The sequence below is a fragment of the Elephas maximus genome, chromosome 8 (genome assembly GCF_024166365.1).
Source record: "Elephas maximus indicus isolate mEleMax1 chromosome 8, mEleMax1 primary haplotype, whole genome shotgun sequence".
Taxonomy (NCBI): domain Eukaryota; kingdom Metazoa; phylum Chordata; class Mammalia; order Proboscidea; family Elephantidae; genus Elephas; species Elephas maximus.
The window spans coordinates 67,923,334-67,940,606 of record NC_064826.1 but is presented as its reverse complement, the minus strand read 5'-3'; the positions used below and the strand labels follow the sequence as shown (position 1 = coordinate 67,940,606).

General features: G+C 37.9%; 1 protein-coding gene across 3 annotated transcripts in view; it reads right to left on the bottom strand.

Moving 5' to 3' along the window:
* Positions 1-1,142: 1,142 nt before the first annotated feature.
* The window catches only part of C1GALT1 (core 1 synthase, glycoprotein-N-acetylgalactosamine 3-beta-galactosyltransferase 1), a 31,181-nt gene continuing 15,050 nt past the window's right edge, over positions 1,143-17,273 (bottom strand). For all 3 annotated transcript variants that reach the window (XM_049893320.1, XM_049893322.1, XM_049893319.1), the window contains one exon: positions 1,143-6,162. In XM_049893320.1, coding sequence (XP_049749277.1) covers positions 5,971-6,162 — 192 coding nt within the window. In that variant the 3' untranslated portion in view covers positions 1,143-5,970. The remainder of the gene's footprint in view (positions 6,163-17,273) is intronic.

Sequence of the window (17,273 nt, the reverse complement as noted above, 5' to 3'; positions counted from 1 at the left end):
CCAGGTAGATCTAATAGATGTGTGTTCTGGATGAAACGTGCCTGCAAACACAAAGCTTATTAGCCTATAGGCTGCATCTCACTCAGTCTTCACGTATGCCCAAAGTATGATTAAGCAAAGGTAGAAACATTTTTTACATAGCAGGAACAAAGAATTCTATAGATAGAACTTCTGAAGTATATAAAATGTTTGTCATTCATATTTCGGCCCAAGCGTTACCTTCTCAGAGAAGGTCTACCACCCAGACAACTGCTTTATCATATCACTGTTTTATTTTCCTGATACCACGACTTTCTGAAATATCTTCTTCATTCACCCGTTTTGTTTACTGTCCATCTTCTAGCTTTAGAATTAAAACTGTATGAGAACAGGGATCCTATATGTCTTGTATTTCTAGCAGATGCTTAACAATACTGAATAAATGAATCTCTTAGTGTACATGAGAACAAAATAGACCGAGTCAATCGCTCTCTCTCCATTCACACGCATACATGTGGATTTACCCGCACTTCAGAGTTGTTGTTAGCTGCCATCAGGTAGACCCCCAACTCCTGGTGAGCCCACACACAACAGAATGAACCACTGCCTGGCTCTGCGCCATCCCTGTGATTGGTTGTGTACCAGACCTTTGTGATCCACAGGATTTTTATTTGCTGATTTTTGGAAGTAGATCATCAGGACTTCCTTCCCAGTCCTTGTTAGTCTGGAAGCTCTGCTGAAACCTGCTCGGCATCATACCAACAAGCCAGCCTCCACTGACTATGGCGGCTGGCTGAGCACGAGGTGCATTCGCTGGGAATCAAACCAGGTCTCTCGCCTGTAATGTGAGAATCCCACCACTGAACCACCACTGGCCCTGCGGGATAGAGGCTTTTTTTTTTTAAGTATATTATTCTAAACCAGTGGTGGAATATTTTGCAGCTTTCAAGTAAGTAATATATGTTGCAGTAAAAATCACTTAAGCTTATTCAAATTGAAGAGCTTTGATGGAGATAAAACTTAAATTAATATTTTTGGGAACATAATCCAAAAGCTACCCATAGAATATAGTTTATTCCCACAACTTTATATCAGTTGAAAAAAACAGATGAAACAGCTTTAAACATGGTAATTTATTTGTATGCAGTTGTTTAAATTCACTGTTCAAAAATGTTCAAAAGGCACTTTAAAAAATGTATTTAAAAATACATTTTTTCTGACTTACGGTGATCACTTAAAATAAGCAAGTCACCATTTTTTAAAACCCATTCATGACACATATTAAATTCCAAAACACAAACATTCACTGTGTAATACAACACACTGCTTAGCAGTAAGATTAGTTTCCCTCTAATAATATACTTCATGTGGGTTATTTGCAGGGCTCTGCAAAGTTACTTAAACTTAATATAAACTGACTACTACTTTTTTTTTTACTACAGAGGTAAGGGAGTTGAAATAGGGCACAATTCAACTGTGTAAAAGGTTGTAGAGTTGGTTTCTCTAAAGAGAATTTGTAAAATTTCTTATTCCCAGCTGTGCTAAAATTTCTATTTCATCTCTGATATTAGCAATGTAAGTCATTTTTTAATCAATAGAGGTTACATTTTGCCTACAATAAACCACAGGTTGTCATCCAGATTTCTTAAGTATATTTGTCAGATCTTCTATAAAGAAGAAGTGAGGCAAATTACTTTTGTTTTTTGAGAGAAAAGGCAACAGGGAGAAGTAATCCATATAACTTTACTTAATAGTTGTAGATTTATAATTTGTTAAATATTGTAGATTTTTAAGTTAGGAAAGTATGCTGATTTTTAGATTTTTACTTTCAATCTCAAAGGGAAACCCAAAGTTATTAGGTATAAAATTAACAGTAAGTGATACAAATTCTAATCACTAATCACAGCCAAATTAACCTTGCGAAGGGAGCATTGAGGGTAGCTAGAAAACGGAAGTTAGCTATAAGGGAATTAAGGAAGGGCAATAAACACAAAGCAGCAGAAACTGTCAAAGACGATAACAATGTAATGAACTGAAAATTTAAATAAATAAAATTTTATTTATTTGAGAAAATCTAATCACTTAAGTGAGGGATTCTTTCAAGTACAATAGTGCCTCAATCTGGTACTAATATAGTTTGATAGGCTCAAGGAAGTGAAAATTAATACTCAAGAAACAATTATGAAAATAACCAGTTAGCAAATATAATGCTCAAATCCAATCACCATACTTGAAGAAATATTATAGATTGGTCACTAATTTATTTTTGAATCTTATTACAGTAACAAAAACTCCTCTGAAATGTAAGATACTTGAAAACAATCTCTGGGACAAAAACTTGTTTTTTAATCTATGAATTTTACGTTAGAAAATAAAGCATACTGTTACTAGAAACCGTAAGACTGCCTTATGTCTTGAGACCACAGTAAAATCATTTATCTGAATTTCAAAGATCGTAATCTAAAAGAAGGTCAATAAATCATTACCATCATGAAATCTGATTTTGAGCTCTAACAAAGGCTTGGAGAAGTTTTGTTTTATTAGGCCACACAAGTCAGTCAACTGATTTTTGAAAGGAATGAAATTCTAATTGATAGTACGAATTAGCAGAAAAAACATTCTGCATATTATAAAACAGCATTTTGCTACTTCTACTTTTAAAATTTTTACTTAACAACTGTGGGCATTTTTTGATGATACTCATCTGTGTATGCTTTTAATAAATTAATACGTACTTTGTACTTAAAGGACCCTACCTGCCCCAATGTGAGATTATTAAACTTGGAGAATTACAGATTTTACCACAGCCCTGGTTATTAGTCACTCTGGAGAAGCTAAATAATTTTGCCAAAATGAATGATTCACTGACTCTTTAATTATCAGTCAGGCCTTTTACATTTAGTATAATGTGATCTTGGACTACACTGGTTTAAAACATGCTTTATCTAAATCTGGGTTATCTAAATCTTTGAAAAATACCTTACTGGGCAGTAATCTTCAGTGTGTCCAAAGGCCATCTGCATCAGAATTACCTAGGCCCTACGACAACAGTTCTCAAACTTTAGCATAATAAACTCACCTGGAGGGATCATTTAAACACCAGTTACTAGCCCTCCACCCCTAAATTTCTGATTCAGTAGGCACAGGGAGAGATTCCAGAAGCTGCAGTTCCAAAAAGTTCGCCAGTGATGCTGCTGCTGCTGATTGGGACCGCACTTTGAGAACCACTGTCCTAGAGTAACTGGTAAGAATGCATACTCTTCGGCGCGATGCTAGATTCACAATTTTTGGAACCGGGGCCTTCAGATCTACATTCTAACCAGTTCCCAGGCAAGAGTATTAAGAACCACAATTTGAGAACCACTACGACAATTTGGCAGGTTAATGTGACTATTACTGACCAACGTATCATGTTACATATAAGAGAAATGGAAATAAGGCTAAATGACTAATCCCAGCCTGGCATGATGCAAATAACCCACCAGGCTTTGCGTATAAATCCTAGCTCTGTTATTTACTAGCTTTCTGACACTGGGAAAGTTACTTAGATTCTCTGAACCTCAGTTTCCTCACCTGCAATATGGGAATAATATCCAATTTGTGAGGATTAACACTAATGTATAGAGTACCTACAGGAGGCAATAAACACCAGCTATTACGTATAAGAAATATAAGAAATATCTCTTCCAGTATGATTTGATCAAAGTAGATATTTTTCATTCACTTAAATGGGATATTTATACTCTAAGGTAATAGAATAATAATAATTCATATTTACTGTTCCCTGCTCTGGGCCAGACAGTGTTCTAGGAGCCTTACATATGTTCACTCGTTTAATCCTCTTAAAAATCCTGTTGAGGTAGGCAGCATTATCATCCTGTATTTACAGAAGAGAAAACTGAGACACAAGGAGATTAAGTAAATTGCTCAAGGTTACAAAGCTAGTAAGTGATGGAGCAAGAATTTAAACCCAGGTAGTCTGACTCTAAAGTCTAGAAATCATCACAAAGTTGATTTCCTATGAGTAAATTTTAAGGTCTTTGGATTTACCATAAACCATTTATACTTTTAGTACAGAATAATAGCATATATAGACTGCAAATAAATTTGCATACACAGTTGTTCAAAGAATGGAAATGAATCCCTTGATATTTTGGCAGTTGACACCAGTATGAAAGGAACAAAAAACAATTTCATAAGTAAACATCGGTCAGTGTTTTCACTCTGTGGAGACAGTAATAATTAGCCACTAAAATGAACATCCTCTCAAATATACCATCCAAAGAGGTCATAGTTTTGACATGTTCTGGCACAATAAATATAAATCATTCAGTTAAGCAGCAGAGTAAACAGCGTGGCAGACATGTAAAATTAGCATAATGATAAGCATAAGAGAAATATAAATTATTTATAACATTAAAGATAATCCTATAGAAAGTCTGTAAAATATTGTTATGATACACCCACATACTATTGCTAAAGTCAGTGAAAAGTAAAAATTTTCTTTTAGAAACTCTTTAAACAGAGGATCACTAAAATTAGAATGAAACACCTGTGAACGTGTTTTTGAAGACAGTCTAGGGTGGGTATTCTATTTTGTTAAAATTATCCCCTGGCAAAACTTAATAGTCTCAAAATAGGAAAAGTCAACATCAAACTTCAGGCTGTTATTCATAAATTGAGTATATGCTCTTTTAATATCTCACATCTTTTAGTTTAAGCACTCACCATTTTCTAATATTTTCAATTAAGTCTGGTCAAAATTTTGCCAGTATAACTAATAATCACCTCAGGTCCTAAAAGCAAAGGGTTTTAAAAACTGCTTTAAACAAGTTATGAAAGGCACAAACAAGTTCTCATCTCTCAAAAGGAAGAGAGTGAAAGGAACTCTAACTATGTAGTTGGAAAGACTGTCAAATAATCAGTTAAAAATGTTACTTGTAATTCCTGAGAGTGGCACTGATACACAAGCATCCCCAAATACCATTAAGCGTGCTATTTTTTGTTATTGTGTGCCGTCCAATCGATTCCGACTCATAGCAACTCCACAGGACAGAGTAGAACTGTCCCCTAGGGTTTCCAAGGAGCAGCTGGTAGGTTCGAACTTCTGACCTTTTGGTTAGCAGACGAGCTCTTAACCACTATGCCACCAAGGCTCCAAGTTGACTATTAGTTTACCCATAATTAACAATGGGTAAATCTGGGGACAAAACACTTTCAAATGCATGTTTATAGAATGCTATTAATGTTTTCAGTAAATAAATATTAACAGTGGAGAATGGTATTCGAGAATGATTAAACATTTAGAGAAGAGTCAATGCTGAATACTACTCATTCTAGCAAAAGATTAATCACTAATTAGAACCAAGTATATAGTCGAGGCCCATAATTTTAAAATGTGATTTTATTAACGCACTTTAGGACAAGTGCCATTTCTTTTTTTTTTTTTTTGAAAAATACTGCCAATTATAAATAACCATAACAAACTTTTCATTAGACTAAAACAGTGTGTGCTGAGGGAGGGGGGACCTGGTTCATTTATGTCATACTGCAAATACAAACTCCTATCTTGAGTTTACAAGTAACACTGAGAAACTATTTTCTTCTAAAATTTTCTTTTAAGGCAGATCTGTTTAACATCATGTGTGTTACACTAAGATGGTGCTGTTGTAGTTTTAGCAAATGTAAATGTTTTTGTTTCTCAGTGACAGTAACACATGTGGTCACAAACAGGCAACAAAGTCTCTTTTCTAGTTTCTCTAAGCTGGCCACCATTTAAAAAACACAAGTTCTTCATATACATATATATTACTGTATCAAAAACACATTTTAACAGACTTCACAGCTCATTTAAAGCTTCAGTTTACAGTCATTCATATGAAAGATTTCTAATATACAATGTTCACTGGGATTCCAGTGTTCTATATGAGAAATGCGGAAGTCCTTCTTCAGTGCAACGTTAGCTATTTTATCTCTGTTCGTGTTTTTCTTTCAAGGATTTCCTAATTTTACTTTTGAATCTTCATTTTTGTATGCTTCACTTATTTCCTCAGGTAAGGCAGGTTGATATCTGTATAAATAACCATATGGACGAAGATGATAAATGAGGTATTCTAACTCATACATAGTTGTAGGGTCAACATAGTGAAAAGAAACTGCAAGATCAGAACAGCAACCGGGACCCTAAAAAAAGCAGTGGAAACAGGCATTATTAATAAACAATTCATTGTTAACATGCAATAGTCACATAACAATAAAGAAAACACTAATTTTAAAGTAATTCAAATATTAAAAGCAGAGGAGCGTAATTTATTAGACTTGTGCAAGAAAACAAGAGTTCTTGGAGGTCCTGATGATTTGAAATCAAACACGAAATTGCCAAAGTACTTCTAACCAAAATAATATTCTCTCATTCTAATATTTCAGCAGAAAAAAGTTTTGAGGCTTCTTCAGATGACAGGGGCAGCTAGCTACACAAAGCATAAGGTTCTATTTTTCCAAGCTCTGCTTTCTCTTTTCATTTTCTCACTATAATTTTTGTTTGACTCAGCCTCAGAGAGACCTCTGGAGCCTTCAATGACTGTAACGGTTTTCCTATTATGTCTGCAACCTAATACTCTACCCATACGATAACCAAACAGTATAGTGTTTAGCAGAGGAAGCTCTGAATTTGAATCCAAATTTTGCCTACTAGAGTATGACACCTTGATATCAAGTTACTTACTCTCTATTAGCTTCAATTTCTCCATCTGCATGAAGTGGTTACATAAGAGAGACTATATATGTAAAGTGCCTGGGGACTTGCTTTATTTTTTAATAAATGTTACCCGTTATTGACAGGGAGCCCTGGTGGCACAGTGGTTAAGAGCTTGGCTGCTAACCAAAAGGTCAGCAGTTCAAATCCACCGGCTGCTTCTTACAAACTTTATGGGGCAGTTCTACTCTGTTCTATAGGGTCGCTATGAGTCAGAATTGACTCAATGGCAATGGGTTTTTTTGTTTGTTTGTTTTTTATTGACAGGATAATCATATTCAGGTGGATCTCAGCTAAGTAGGTCAGATTAAAAGAAACGAAAAAAAAAAAAAAAAGGGAGTCCCTGGGTGGCGCAAACGGTAAATGCTACACTACTAGACAAACGGTTGGCAGTTTGAACCCATTCAGAAGCGCCTCAGAAGACAGGCCTGTGATCTGCCTCTGAAAGGTTATGGTCTTGAAAACTCTATGGAGCAATTCTACTATGTACACACGATGTCGTCATGAGTTGCAACCAACTGGACAGCAATGAACAACAGTTAAATAATTCTCTTAAATTCCTAGGAGGGTTGGCGTGAGAACAGGTTTAAAATAAAACCAGGGCTTTGAAGCGGTACAGTCATGGCAGACAAAGTGAAACCAGAATAGACCAGAATTTTTATAATTCAGGTGATCCGGAATAGTAACTGGAATGGAAAAAATTATGGGTTGAAGTCCTGGAACGGGAGACTTGGAAGAGGCTTAGGGAGCCCCTTCAGGAGCCTAATGCGTGAGACTGGATTACGGCCAAGATTATGAGAGTGACTGATGCGTAAAGCCTTGCAGCAGGCACTTAATTTTTGAGCAGGGCACCTCATCTTTCCCGTTCTGGTTACCCATTCGGTTCACCCAAATTCTAAAAATTCAGGTCTGTTCCAGTGTTGTTTCCTTGGCCATAACTGAACCAGTTCAAAGACCTGAAGAAAACAGCAAAAAAAAAAAAAAGATGAAAGAAAACAGAAAAAGAACTAGATTGGTCCCAGAGTTAAATGGCCAGAAAGTGAACCTGGGGCTCAGGACTGGTATCTGGAGAAGGTCTCACCCAGGTGACTCCAATAAAACTTCAGGTTCTATATGTCTTTCCAAGGACTGAGGGAGAGAGATAGCCTGGCAAATTCCCACAGAAGATTCATGTTGACCTAGGGAACATTTAATAATTCATGTTTGGAAGTACGTAGCTTACAACGCAATAAAAATTACCAGGGAATTATCCATTGCACTTTCTTTGCCTTCCTTGCTGATCTTTCCTTTGGAACAAACAATGAATATGTAGGATCCTTGGAAAAGTATTTAAGAAAATCATCTGGCGCCTAGTTCTTATACTTTTAGGGAATAATATCAGGATAGGAACAAATATGAAAAATAGATTATTCAACTTGTGATTATCCAAACCAGCTTTGCTCAAAAGACCTATCTGAGCCATCTAACAGTTTTAAAAATTCTAGTAGTCACATGAAAAAAGTAAAAAGAAATAGGTGAAATTAATTTTAATGTATTTATTTAGCCCAATAAATTCGTAATACAGGCATACCTCGGAAATACTGCAGGTTAGGTTCCAGACCACTGCGATAAAGCCAATATTGCAATAAAGCAAGTCACACGAGTATTTTGGTTTTCCAGTGCATTTAAGTTTACACTATAGTCTGTTAAGTGTGCAACAGCATTATGTCTAAAAAAAAATACATACTTTAATTAAAAAATACTTTACTGCTAAATAATGCTAACCATTAAGTTAGCCTTCAGTGAGTCATAATCTTTTTGCTGGTGGGAAGTCTTGCCTTGATGTTGACGGTTGCTGAAGGCCGGGGTAACTGTGGCAATTTTGTAAAGGAAAACAACAATGAAATTTGCTGCATGAACTGACTTTCTTTCATGGAAGATTTCTCTGTAGCATGTGATGCTCTTTGATAGCACTTATTTTGATAGAACTTATTTCAAAACTGGAGTCGATCCTCTCAAACTCTGCCGCTGCTTTTTCAACTAAGTTTATATAATATTCTAAATCCTTTGTTGTCATTTCAATACTGTTCACAGCATCTTCACCAGGAGTAGATTTCACCTTAAGAAACCACTTTCTTCGCTCATCCATAATAAGCAACTCCACATCTGTTAAAGTTTTGTTATGACACTGCAGCAATTCAGTCACATCTTCAGGCTCCACTTCTAATTCCAGTTCTCTTGCTATTTCCATCCCATCTGCAGTTACTTCCTCCACTGAAGTCCTGAACCCCTCAACGTCATCGATCAACTTCTTCCAGACTGCTGTTAATATTTATATTTTGACCTCCTCCCATGAATCACGAATGTTCTTAGTGGTATCTAGAATGGTGAATCCTTTCCAGAAGGATTTCTATTTACTTTGCCCAGATCCATCAGAGGAATTACTATCTATGGCAGCTACAGCCTTCCAAAATGTATTTCTTAAATAATAAGACTTGAAAGTTGAAATTACTCCTTGATCCATGGGCTGCAGAATGGACGTTGTGTTAGCAGGCATGGAAATAACATCAATCTCCTTGTACATCTCCATCAGAGCTGTTGGGTGACCAGGTGCAATGTCAATGAGCAGCAGTATTTTTTTTTTTTTTTTCCTTTCTTTTTATTTTTCCTGTCCTGTGTCAACTGAAGGTCTGGGGAGCATGGCCGCCGGGGTTCCTCCAGTCTCAGTCAGACCATTAAGTTTGGTCTTTTTATGAGAATTTGGGGTCTGCATCCCACTGATCTCCTGCTCCCTCAGGGGTCCTCTGCTGTGCTCCCTGTCAGGAGAGTCATCGATTGTGGCCGGGCACCAACTAGTTCTTCTGGTCTCAGGATGATGTAGGTCTCTGGTTCATGTGGCCCTTTCTGTCTCTTGGGCTCTTAGTTATCGTGTGACCTTGGTGTTCTTCATTTTCCTTTGCTCCAGGTGGGTTGAGACCAATTGCTGCATCTTAGATGGCCGCTTGTTAGCATTTAAGACCCCAGACGCCACATTTCAAAGTGGGATGCAGAATGATTTCATAATAGAATTATTTTGCCAATTGACTTAGAAGTCCCCGCAAACCATGTTCCCCAGACCCCTGCCCTTGCTCCGCTGACCTTTGAAGCATTCATTTTATCCCGGAAACTTCCTTGCTTTTGGTCCAGTCCAAATGAGCTGACCTTCCTTGTATTGAGTGTTGTCTTTCCCTTCACCTATAGCAGTTCTTATCTACTGATTAATCAATAAAAAACCCTCTCCCACCCTCCCTCCCTCCCCCCCTCGTAACCACAAAAGTATGTGTTCTTCTCAGGTTTACTATTTCTCAAGATCTTATAATAGTGGTCTTATACAATATTTGTCCTTTTGCCTCTGACTCATTTCGCTCAGCATAATGCCTTCCAGGTTCCTCCATGTTATGAAATGTTTCAGAGATTCGTCACTGTTCTTTATCGATGCGTAGTATTCCATTGTGTGAATATACCACAATTTATTTACCCATTCATCCGTTGATGGACACCTTGGTTGCTTCCAACTTTTTGCTATTGTAAACAGAGCTGCAATAAACATGGGTGTGCATGTATCTGTTTGTATGAAGGCTCTTGTATCTCTAGGGTATATTCCTAGGAGTGGGATTTCTGGGTTGTATGGTAGTTCTATTTCTAACTGTTTAAGATAACGCCAGATAGATTTCCAAAGTGGTTGTACCATTTTACATTCCCACCAGCAGTGTATGAGAGTTCCAATCTCTCCGCAGCCTCTCCAACATTTATTATTTTGTGTTTTTTGGATTAATGCCAGCCTTGCTGGTGTGAGATGGAATCTCATCGTAGTTTTAATTTGCATTTCTCTAATGGCTAATGATCGAGAGCATTTTCTCATGTATCTGTTGGCTGCCTGAATATCTTCTTTAGTGAAATGTATGTTCATATCCTTTGCCCACTTCTTGATTGGGTTGTTTGTCTTTTTGTGGTTGAGTTTTGACAGAATCATGTAGATTTTAGAGATCAGGCACTGGTCGGAGATGTCATAGCTGAAAATTATTTCCCAGTCTGTAGGTGGTCTTTTTACTCTTTTGGAGAAGTCTTTAGATGAGCATAGGTGTTTGATTTTTAGGAGCTCCCAGTTATCGGGTTTCTCTTCATCATTTTTGGTAATGTTTTGTATTCTGTTTATACCTTGTATTAGGGCTCCTAGGGTTGTCCCAATTTTTTCTTCCATGGTCTTTATCGTTTTAGTCTTTATGTTTAGGTCTTTGATCCACTTGGAGTTAGTTTTTGTGCATGGTTTGAGGTATGGGTCCTGTTTCATTTTTTTGCAAATGGATATCCAGTTATGCCAGCACCATTTGTTAAAAAGACTCTCTTTTCCCCAGTTAATTGACACTGGTCCTTTGTCAAATATCAGCTGCTCATACGTGGATGGATCTATGTCTGGGTTCTCAATTCTGTTCCATTGGTCTATGTGTCTGTTGTTGTACCAATACCAGGCTGTTTTGACTACTGTGGCTGTATAATAGGTTCTGAAGTCAGGTAAGGTGAGGCCTCCCACTTTCTTCTTCTTTTTCAGTAGTGCTTTGCTTATCCAGGGCTTCTTTCCCTTCCATATGAAATTGGTGATTTGTTTCTCTATCCCCTTAAAATGACATTGGAATTTGCATCGGAAGTGCGTTAAATGTATAGATGGCTTTTGGTAGAATAGACATTTTTACTATGTTAAGTCTTCCTATCCATGAGCAGGGTATGTTTTTCCACTTAAGTATGTCCTTTTGAATTTCTTGTAGTAGAGCTTTGTAGTTTTCTTTGTATAGGTCTTTTACATCCTTGGTAAGATTTATTCCTAAGTATCTTATCTTCTTGGGGGCTACTGTGAATGGTATTGATTTGGTTATTTCCTCTTCGGTGTTCTTTTTGTTGATGTAGAGGAATCCAAGTGATTTTTGTATGTTTATTTTATAACCTGAGACTCTGCCAAACTCTTCTATTAGTTTCAGTAGTTTTCTGGAGGATTCCTTAGGGTTTTCTGTGTATATAATCATGTCATCTGCAAATAGTGATAACTTTACTTCTTCCTTGCCAATCCGGATACCTTTTATTTCTTTGTCTAGCCTAATTGCCCTGGCTAAGACTTCCAACACGATGTTGAATAAGAGCGGTGATAAAGGGCATCCTTGTCTGGTTCCCGTTCTCAAGGGAAATGCTTTCAGGTTCTCTCCATTTAGAGTGATATTGGCTGTTGGCTTTGCATAGATGCCCTTTATTATGTTGAGGAATTTACCTTCAATTCCTATTTTGGTAAGAGTTTTTATCATAAATGGGTGTTGGACTTTGTCAAATGCCTTTTCTGCATCAATTGATAAGATCATGTGGTTTTTGTCTTTTGTTTTATTTATGTGATGGATTACATTAATGGTTTTTCTGATATTAAACCAGCCTTGCATACCTGGTATAAATCCCACTTGATCAGGGTGAATTATTTTTTTGATGTGTTGTTGGATTCTATTGGCTAGAATTTTGTTGAGGATTTTTGCATCAATGTTCATGAGGGATATAGGTCTATAATTTTCTTTTTTTGTAATGTTTTTACCTGGTTTTGGTATCAGGGAGATGGTGGCTTCATAGAATGAGTTAGGTAGTATTCCGTCATTTTCTATGCTTTGGAATACCTTTAGTAGTAGTGGTGTCAACTCTTCTCTGAAAGTTTGGTAGAACTCTGCAGTGAAGCCGTCCGGGCCAGGGCTTTTTTTTGTTGGGAGTTTTTTGATTACCGTTTCAATCTCTTTTTTTGTTATGGGTCTATTTAGTTGTTCTACTTCTGAATGTGTTAGTTTAGGTAGGTAGTGTTTTTCCAGGAATTCATCCATTTCTTCTAGGTTTTCAAATTTGTTAGAGTACAATTTTTCATAATAATCTGAAATGATTCTTTTAATTTCATTTGGTTCTGTTGTGATGTGGTCCTTCTCATTTCTTATTCGGGTTATTTGTTTCCTTTCCTGTATTTCTTTAGTCAGTCTAGCCAATGGTTTATCAATTTTGTTAATTTTTTCAAAGAACCAGCTTTTGGCTTTGTTAATTCTTTCAATTGTTTTTCTGTTCTTTTTTTTTTTTAATTCATTTAGTTCAGCTCTAATTTTTATTATTTGTTTTCTTCTGGTGCCTGATGGATTCTTTTGTTGCTCAGTTTCTATTTGTTCAAGTTGTAGGGGCAGTTCTCTGATTTTGGCTCTTTCTTCTTTTTGTATGTGTGCATTTATTGATATAAATTGGCCTCTGAGCACTGCTTTTGCTGTGTCCCAGAGGTTTTGATAGGAAGTATTTTCATTCTCGTTGCTTTGTATAAATTTCCTTATTCCCTCCTTAATGTCTTCTCTCAGAAGGGTGTTGTTCATTTTCCAAGTATTTGATTTCTTTTCCCTAGTTCTTCTGTTATTGATCTCTAGTTTTATTGCCTTGTGATCTGAGAAGATGCTTTGTAATATTTCGATGTTTTGGACTGTGCAAAGGTTTGTTTTATGACCTAATATGTGGTCTATTCTAGAGAATGTTCCATGTGCGCTAGAAAAAAAAGTATACTTTGCAGCAGCTGGGTGGAGAGTTCTGTATAAGTCAATGAGGTCAAGTTGGTTGATTGTTGTAATTAGATCTTCCGTGTCTCTGTTGAGCTTCTTACTGGATGTCCTGTCCTTCTCCGAAAGTGGTGTGTTGAAGTCTCCTACTATAATTGTGGAGGTATCTATCTCGCTTTTCAATTCTGTTAAAATTTGATTTATGTATCTTGCAGCCCTGTCATTGGGTGCGTAAATATTTAATATGGTTATGTCTTCCTGATCAATTGTCCCTTTTATCATTATATAGTGTCCTTCTTTATCCTTTGTGGTGGATTTAAGTCTAAAGTCTATTTTGTCAGAAATTAATATTGCTACTCCTCTTCCTTTTTGCTTATTGTTTGCTTGATATACTTTTTTCCATCCTTTGAGTTTTAGTTTGTTTGTGTCTCTAAGTCTAAGGTGTGTCTCTTGTAGGCAGCATATAGATGGATCGTGTTTCTTTATCCAGTCTGTGACTCTCTGTCTCTTTATTGGTGCATTTAGTCCATTTACATTCAGGGTAATTATAGATAAATAAGTTTTTAGTGCTGTCATTTTAATGCCTTTTTATGTGTGTTGTTGACAATTTCATTTTTCCACATACTTTTTTGTGCTGAGGCGTTTTTCTTAGTAAATTGTGAGATCCTCATTTTCATAGTGCTTGACTTTATGTTAGTTGAGTCGTTACGTTTTTCTTGGTTTTTATCTTGAGTTATAGAGTTGTTATACCTTTTTGTGGTTACCTTATTATTTACCCCTATTTTTCTAAGTAAAAACCTAACTTGTATTGTTCTATATCGCCTTCTATCACTCTCCATATGGCAGTTCAATGCCTCCTGTATTTAGTCCCTCTTTTTGATTATTGTGATCTTTTACCTATTGACTTCCATGATTCCCTGTTATGTGTATTTTTTTTTTTTAATTAATCTTAATTTGTTTGTTTTTGTGATTTCCCTATTTGAGTTGATATCAGGACGTTCTGTTTTGTGACCTTGTGTTGTGCTGATATCTGATATTATTGGTTCTCTGACGAAAAAATATCCTTTAGTATTTCTTGCAGCTTTGGTTTGGTTTTTGCAAATTCTCTAAACTTGTGTTTGTCTGTAAACATCTTAATTTCGCCTTCATATTTCAGAGAGAGTTTTGCTGGATATATGATCCTTGGCTGGCAGTTTTTCTCCTTCAGTGTTCTGTATATGTGGTCCCATTCCCTTCTTGCCTGCATGGTTTCTGCTGAGTAGTCAGAACATATTCTTACTGATTCTCCCTTGAAGGAAACCTTTCTTTTCTCCCTGGCTGCTTTTAAAATTTTCTGTTTATCTTTGGTTTTGGTGAGTTTGATGATAATATGTCTTGGTGTTTTTCTTTTTGGATCAATCTTAAATGGGGTTCGATGAGCATCTTGGATAGATATCCTTTCGTCTTTCATGATGTCAGGGAAGTTTTGTGTCAGGAGTTCTTCAACTATTTTCTCTGTGTTTTCTGTCCCCCCTCCCTGTTCTGGGACTCCAATCACCCGCAGGTTATCCTTCTTGATAGAGTCCCATATAATTCTTAGGGTTTCTTCACTTTTTTTAATTCTTTTATCTGATTTTTTTCCAGCTATGTTGGTGTCGATTCCCTGGTCCTCCAGATGTCCCAGTCTGCATTCTAATTGCTCGAGTCTGCTCCTCTGACTTCCTAGTGCGTTGTCTAATTCTGTTATTTTATTGTTAATCTTTTGGATTTCTACATGTTGTCTCTCTATGGATTCTTGCAACTTATTAATTTTTCCAGTATGTTCCTGAATAATCTTTTTGAGTTCTTCAACAATTTTATCAGTGTGTTCCTTGGCTTTTTCTGCAGTTATCCTAATTTCATTTGTGATATCATTAAGCATTCTGTAAATTAGTTTTTTATATTCTGTATCTGATAATTCCAAGATTGTATCTTCATTTGGGAAAGATTTTGATTCTTTTGTTTGGGGGGTTGGAGAAGCTGTCATGGTCTGCTTCTTTAAGTGGTTTGATATGGATTGTTGTCTCCGAGCCATCACTGGGAAACTAGTTTTTCCAGAAAATCCGCTAAAAAAAAAAAATGCAGTCAGATCCCTATCAGAGTTCTCCCTCTGGCTCAGGCTATTCAGATGTTAATGAAGTCGCCTGGGGAGGGTGGGGGAGGGAACAGAGAGATAGGACAGTAGCACCTCAGAATATAGCCAGAGTTGCTTGTCTTGCTTGGAATGACTATTATGTCTGAGACTCCCGCGGGGCGTGTCGCCTATGTGTGCTGGCTGTGTGGAGATTGCCCCCGGGGGGGGGTCTGGCCCGCTGGAGTCACGGTCAGATCCTCCGCTTCCAGCCCCACGCCCAGCGTCAAGGCTCCCCTACTGGGACGGTGCACTCTCGACTCCAAAATCAGTCGCTGCCTCCCGGGGACTTCTCGTCCCTCCAGCCACGTGGTCGTGTCGCCTCCTAGAACCAGTTGGGCCTCCTCCCGGGGTTAGTTCAGATGGGTGGAGCAGCTCCCCGTGCTTGTGCCGTGACTGAGTGTTCCGGCTGGGACGCTGTTCTCCCCTCTCCAATACCAGTCGCTGCCTCCCAGGGACTTCTCCTACCAGCTGCGTTCCACGCCGCCTGCACGACCTGGCTGGTCCCCTTCCCGGGGTTAGTTCAGGGGGGTGGAGCAACTCTCCGTGTTTATGCCGTACCTGCGTCCAGTCCAAATCCCTGTGGGACGGTTCCCCGGCTCGGACGCTGCTCTTTCTGCTCCAAGACCAGTCACTGCCTCCCGGGGACTTCTCCTACCGGCTGCGTCCCACGCCGCCCGTGGAACCGGCTGGTCCCCCTCCCGGGGTAAGTTCAGGGGGGTGGAGCCGCTCTCTGTGCTTGTGCCGTACCTGACTGGTACGCTGGCTCCAGGCTCTGGAAACAATCGCTGCTTCCCCGTATTAGTTCGTTCTCCGTCTCTAAATCTGTGTTTGTTGTTCAGGGTTCGTAGATTGTTATGTATGTGATCGATTCACTTGTTTTTTCCGTGTCTTTGTTGTAAGAGGGATCCGAGGTAGCGTCTGCCTAGTCCGCCATCTTGGCTCCGCCCCCCGAGCAGCAGTATTTTGAAGGGCATCTTTTTCTGAGCAGTAGATCTCAACAGTGGGGTTAAAATATTCAGTAAATCATGTTGTAAACAGATGTGCTGTCATCCAGGCTTTGTTGTTCCACTTACAGAGTACATGCAGAGTAGATTTGGCATAATTCTTAAGGGCCCTAGAATTTTCAGAATGGTAAATGAGCACTGGCTTCAACTTAAGGTCACCAGCTGCATTAGCCCCTCACAAGAGAGTCAGCCTGTCCTTTGAAGCTAGGCATTGGCTTCTCCTCTCTATCTATGAAAGTCCTAGATGGTACCTTCTTCAAATATAAGACTGTTTTGTCTACACTGAAAATCTGGTGTTTAGTGTAGCCACCTTCATCAATTATCTTAGCTAGAGCTTCTGGATAACTTGTTATAGCTTCTACATCAAGCATTTGCTGCTTTACCTTTTATGTTATGGAGACAGCTTCTTTCCTTAAACCTCATGAACCAACCTCTGTTAGCTTCAAACTTTTTTCATATGCAGCTTCCTCACCTCTCTCAGCCTTCACAGATTTGAATAGAATTAAGATCTTGCTCTGGATTAGGCTTTGGCTTAAGGGAATGTTGTCGCTGCTTTGATCTATCTAGACCACTAAAACTTTCACCGTAACAGCAATAATGCTGTTTTGTTTTCTTATCATCCGTGTGTTCACTGGAGTAGCATTGTTAATTTCCTTCAAGATCTTTTCCTTTACATTCACAACTTGGCTAACTGGCACAAGAGGCCTGGCTTTTGGCCTATCTTGGTTTTTTACATGCCTTCCTGACGAAGCTTAAGCATCCCTAGCTTTTGATTTAAAGTGAGACACGTGAGACACGTGAGACTCTTCCTTTCACCTGAA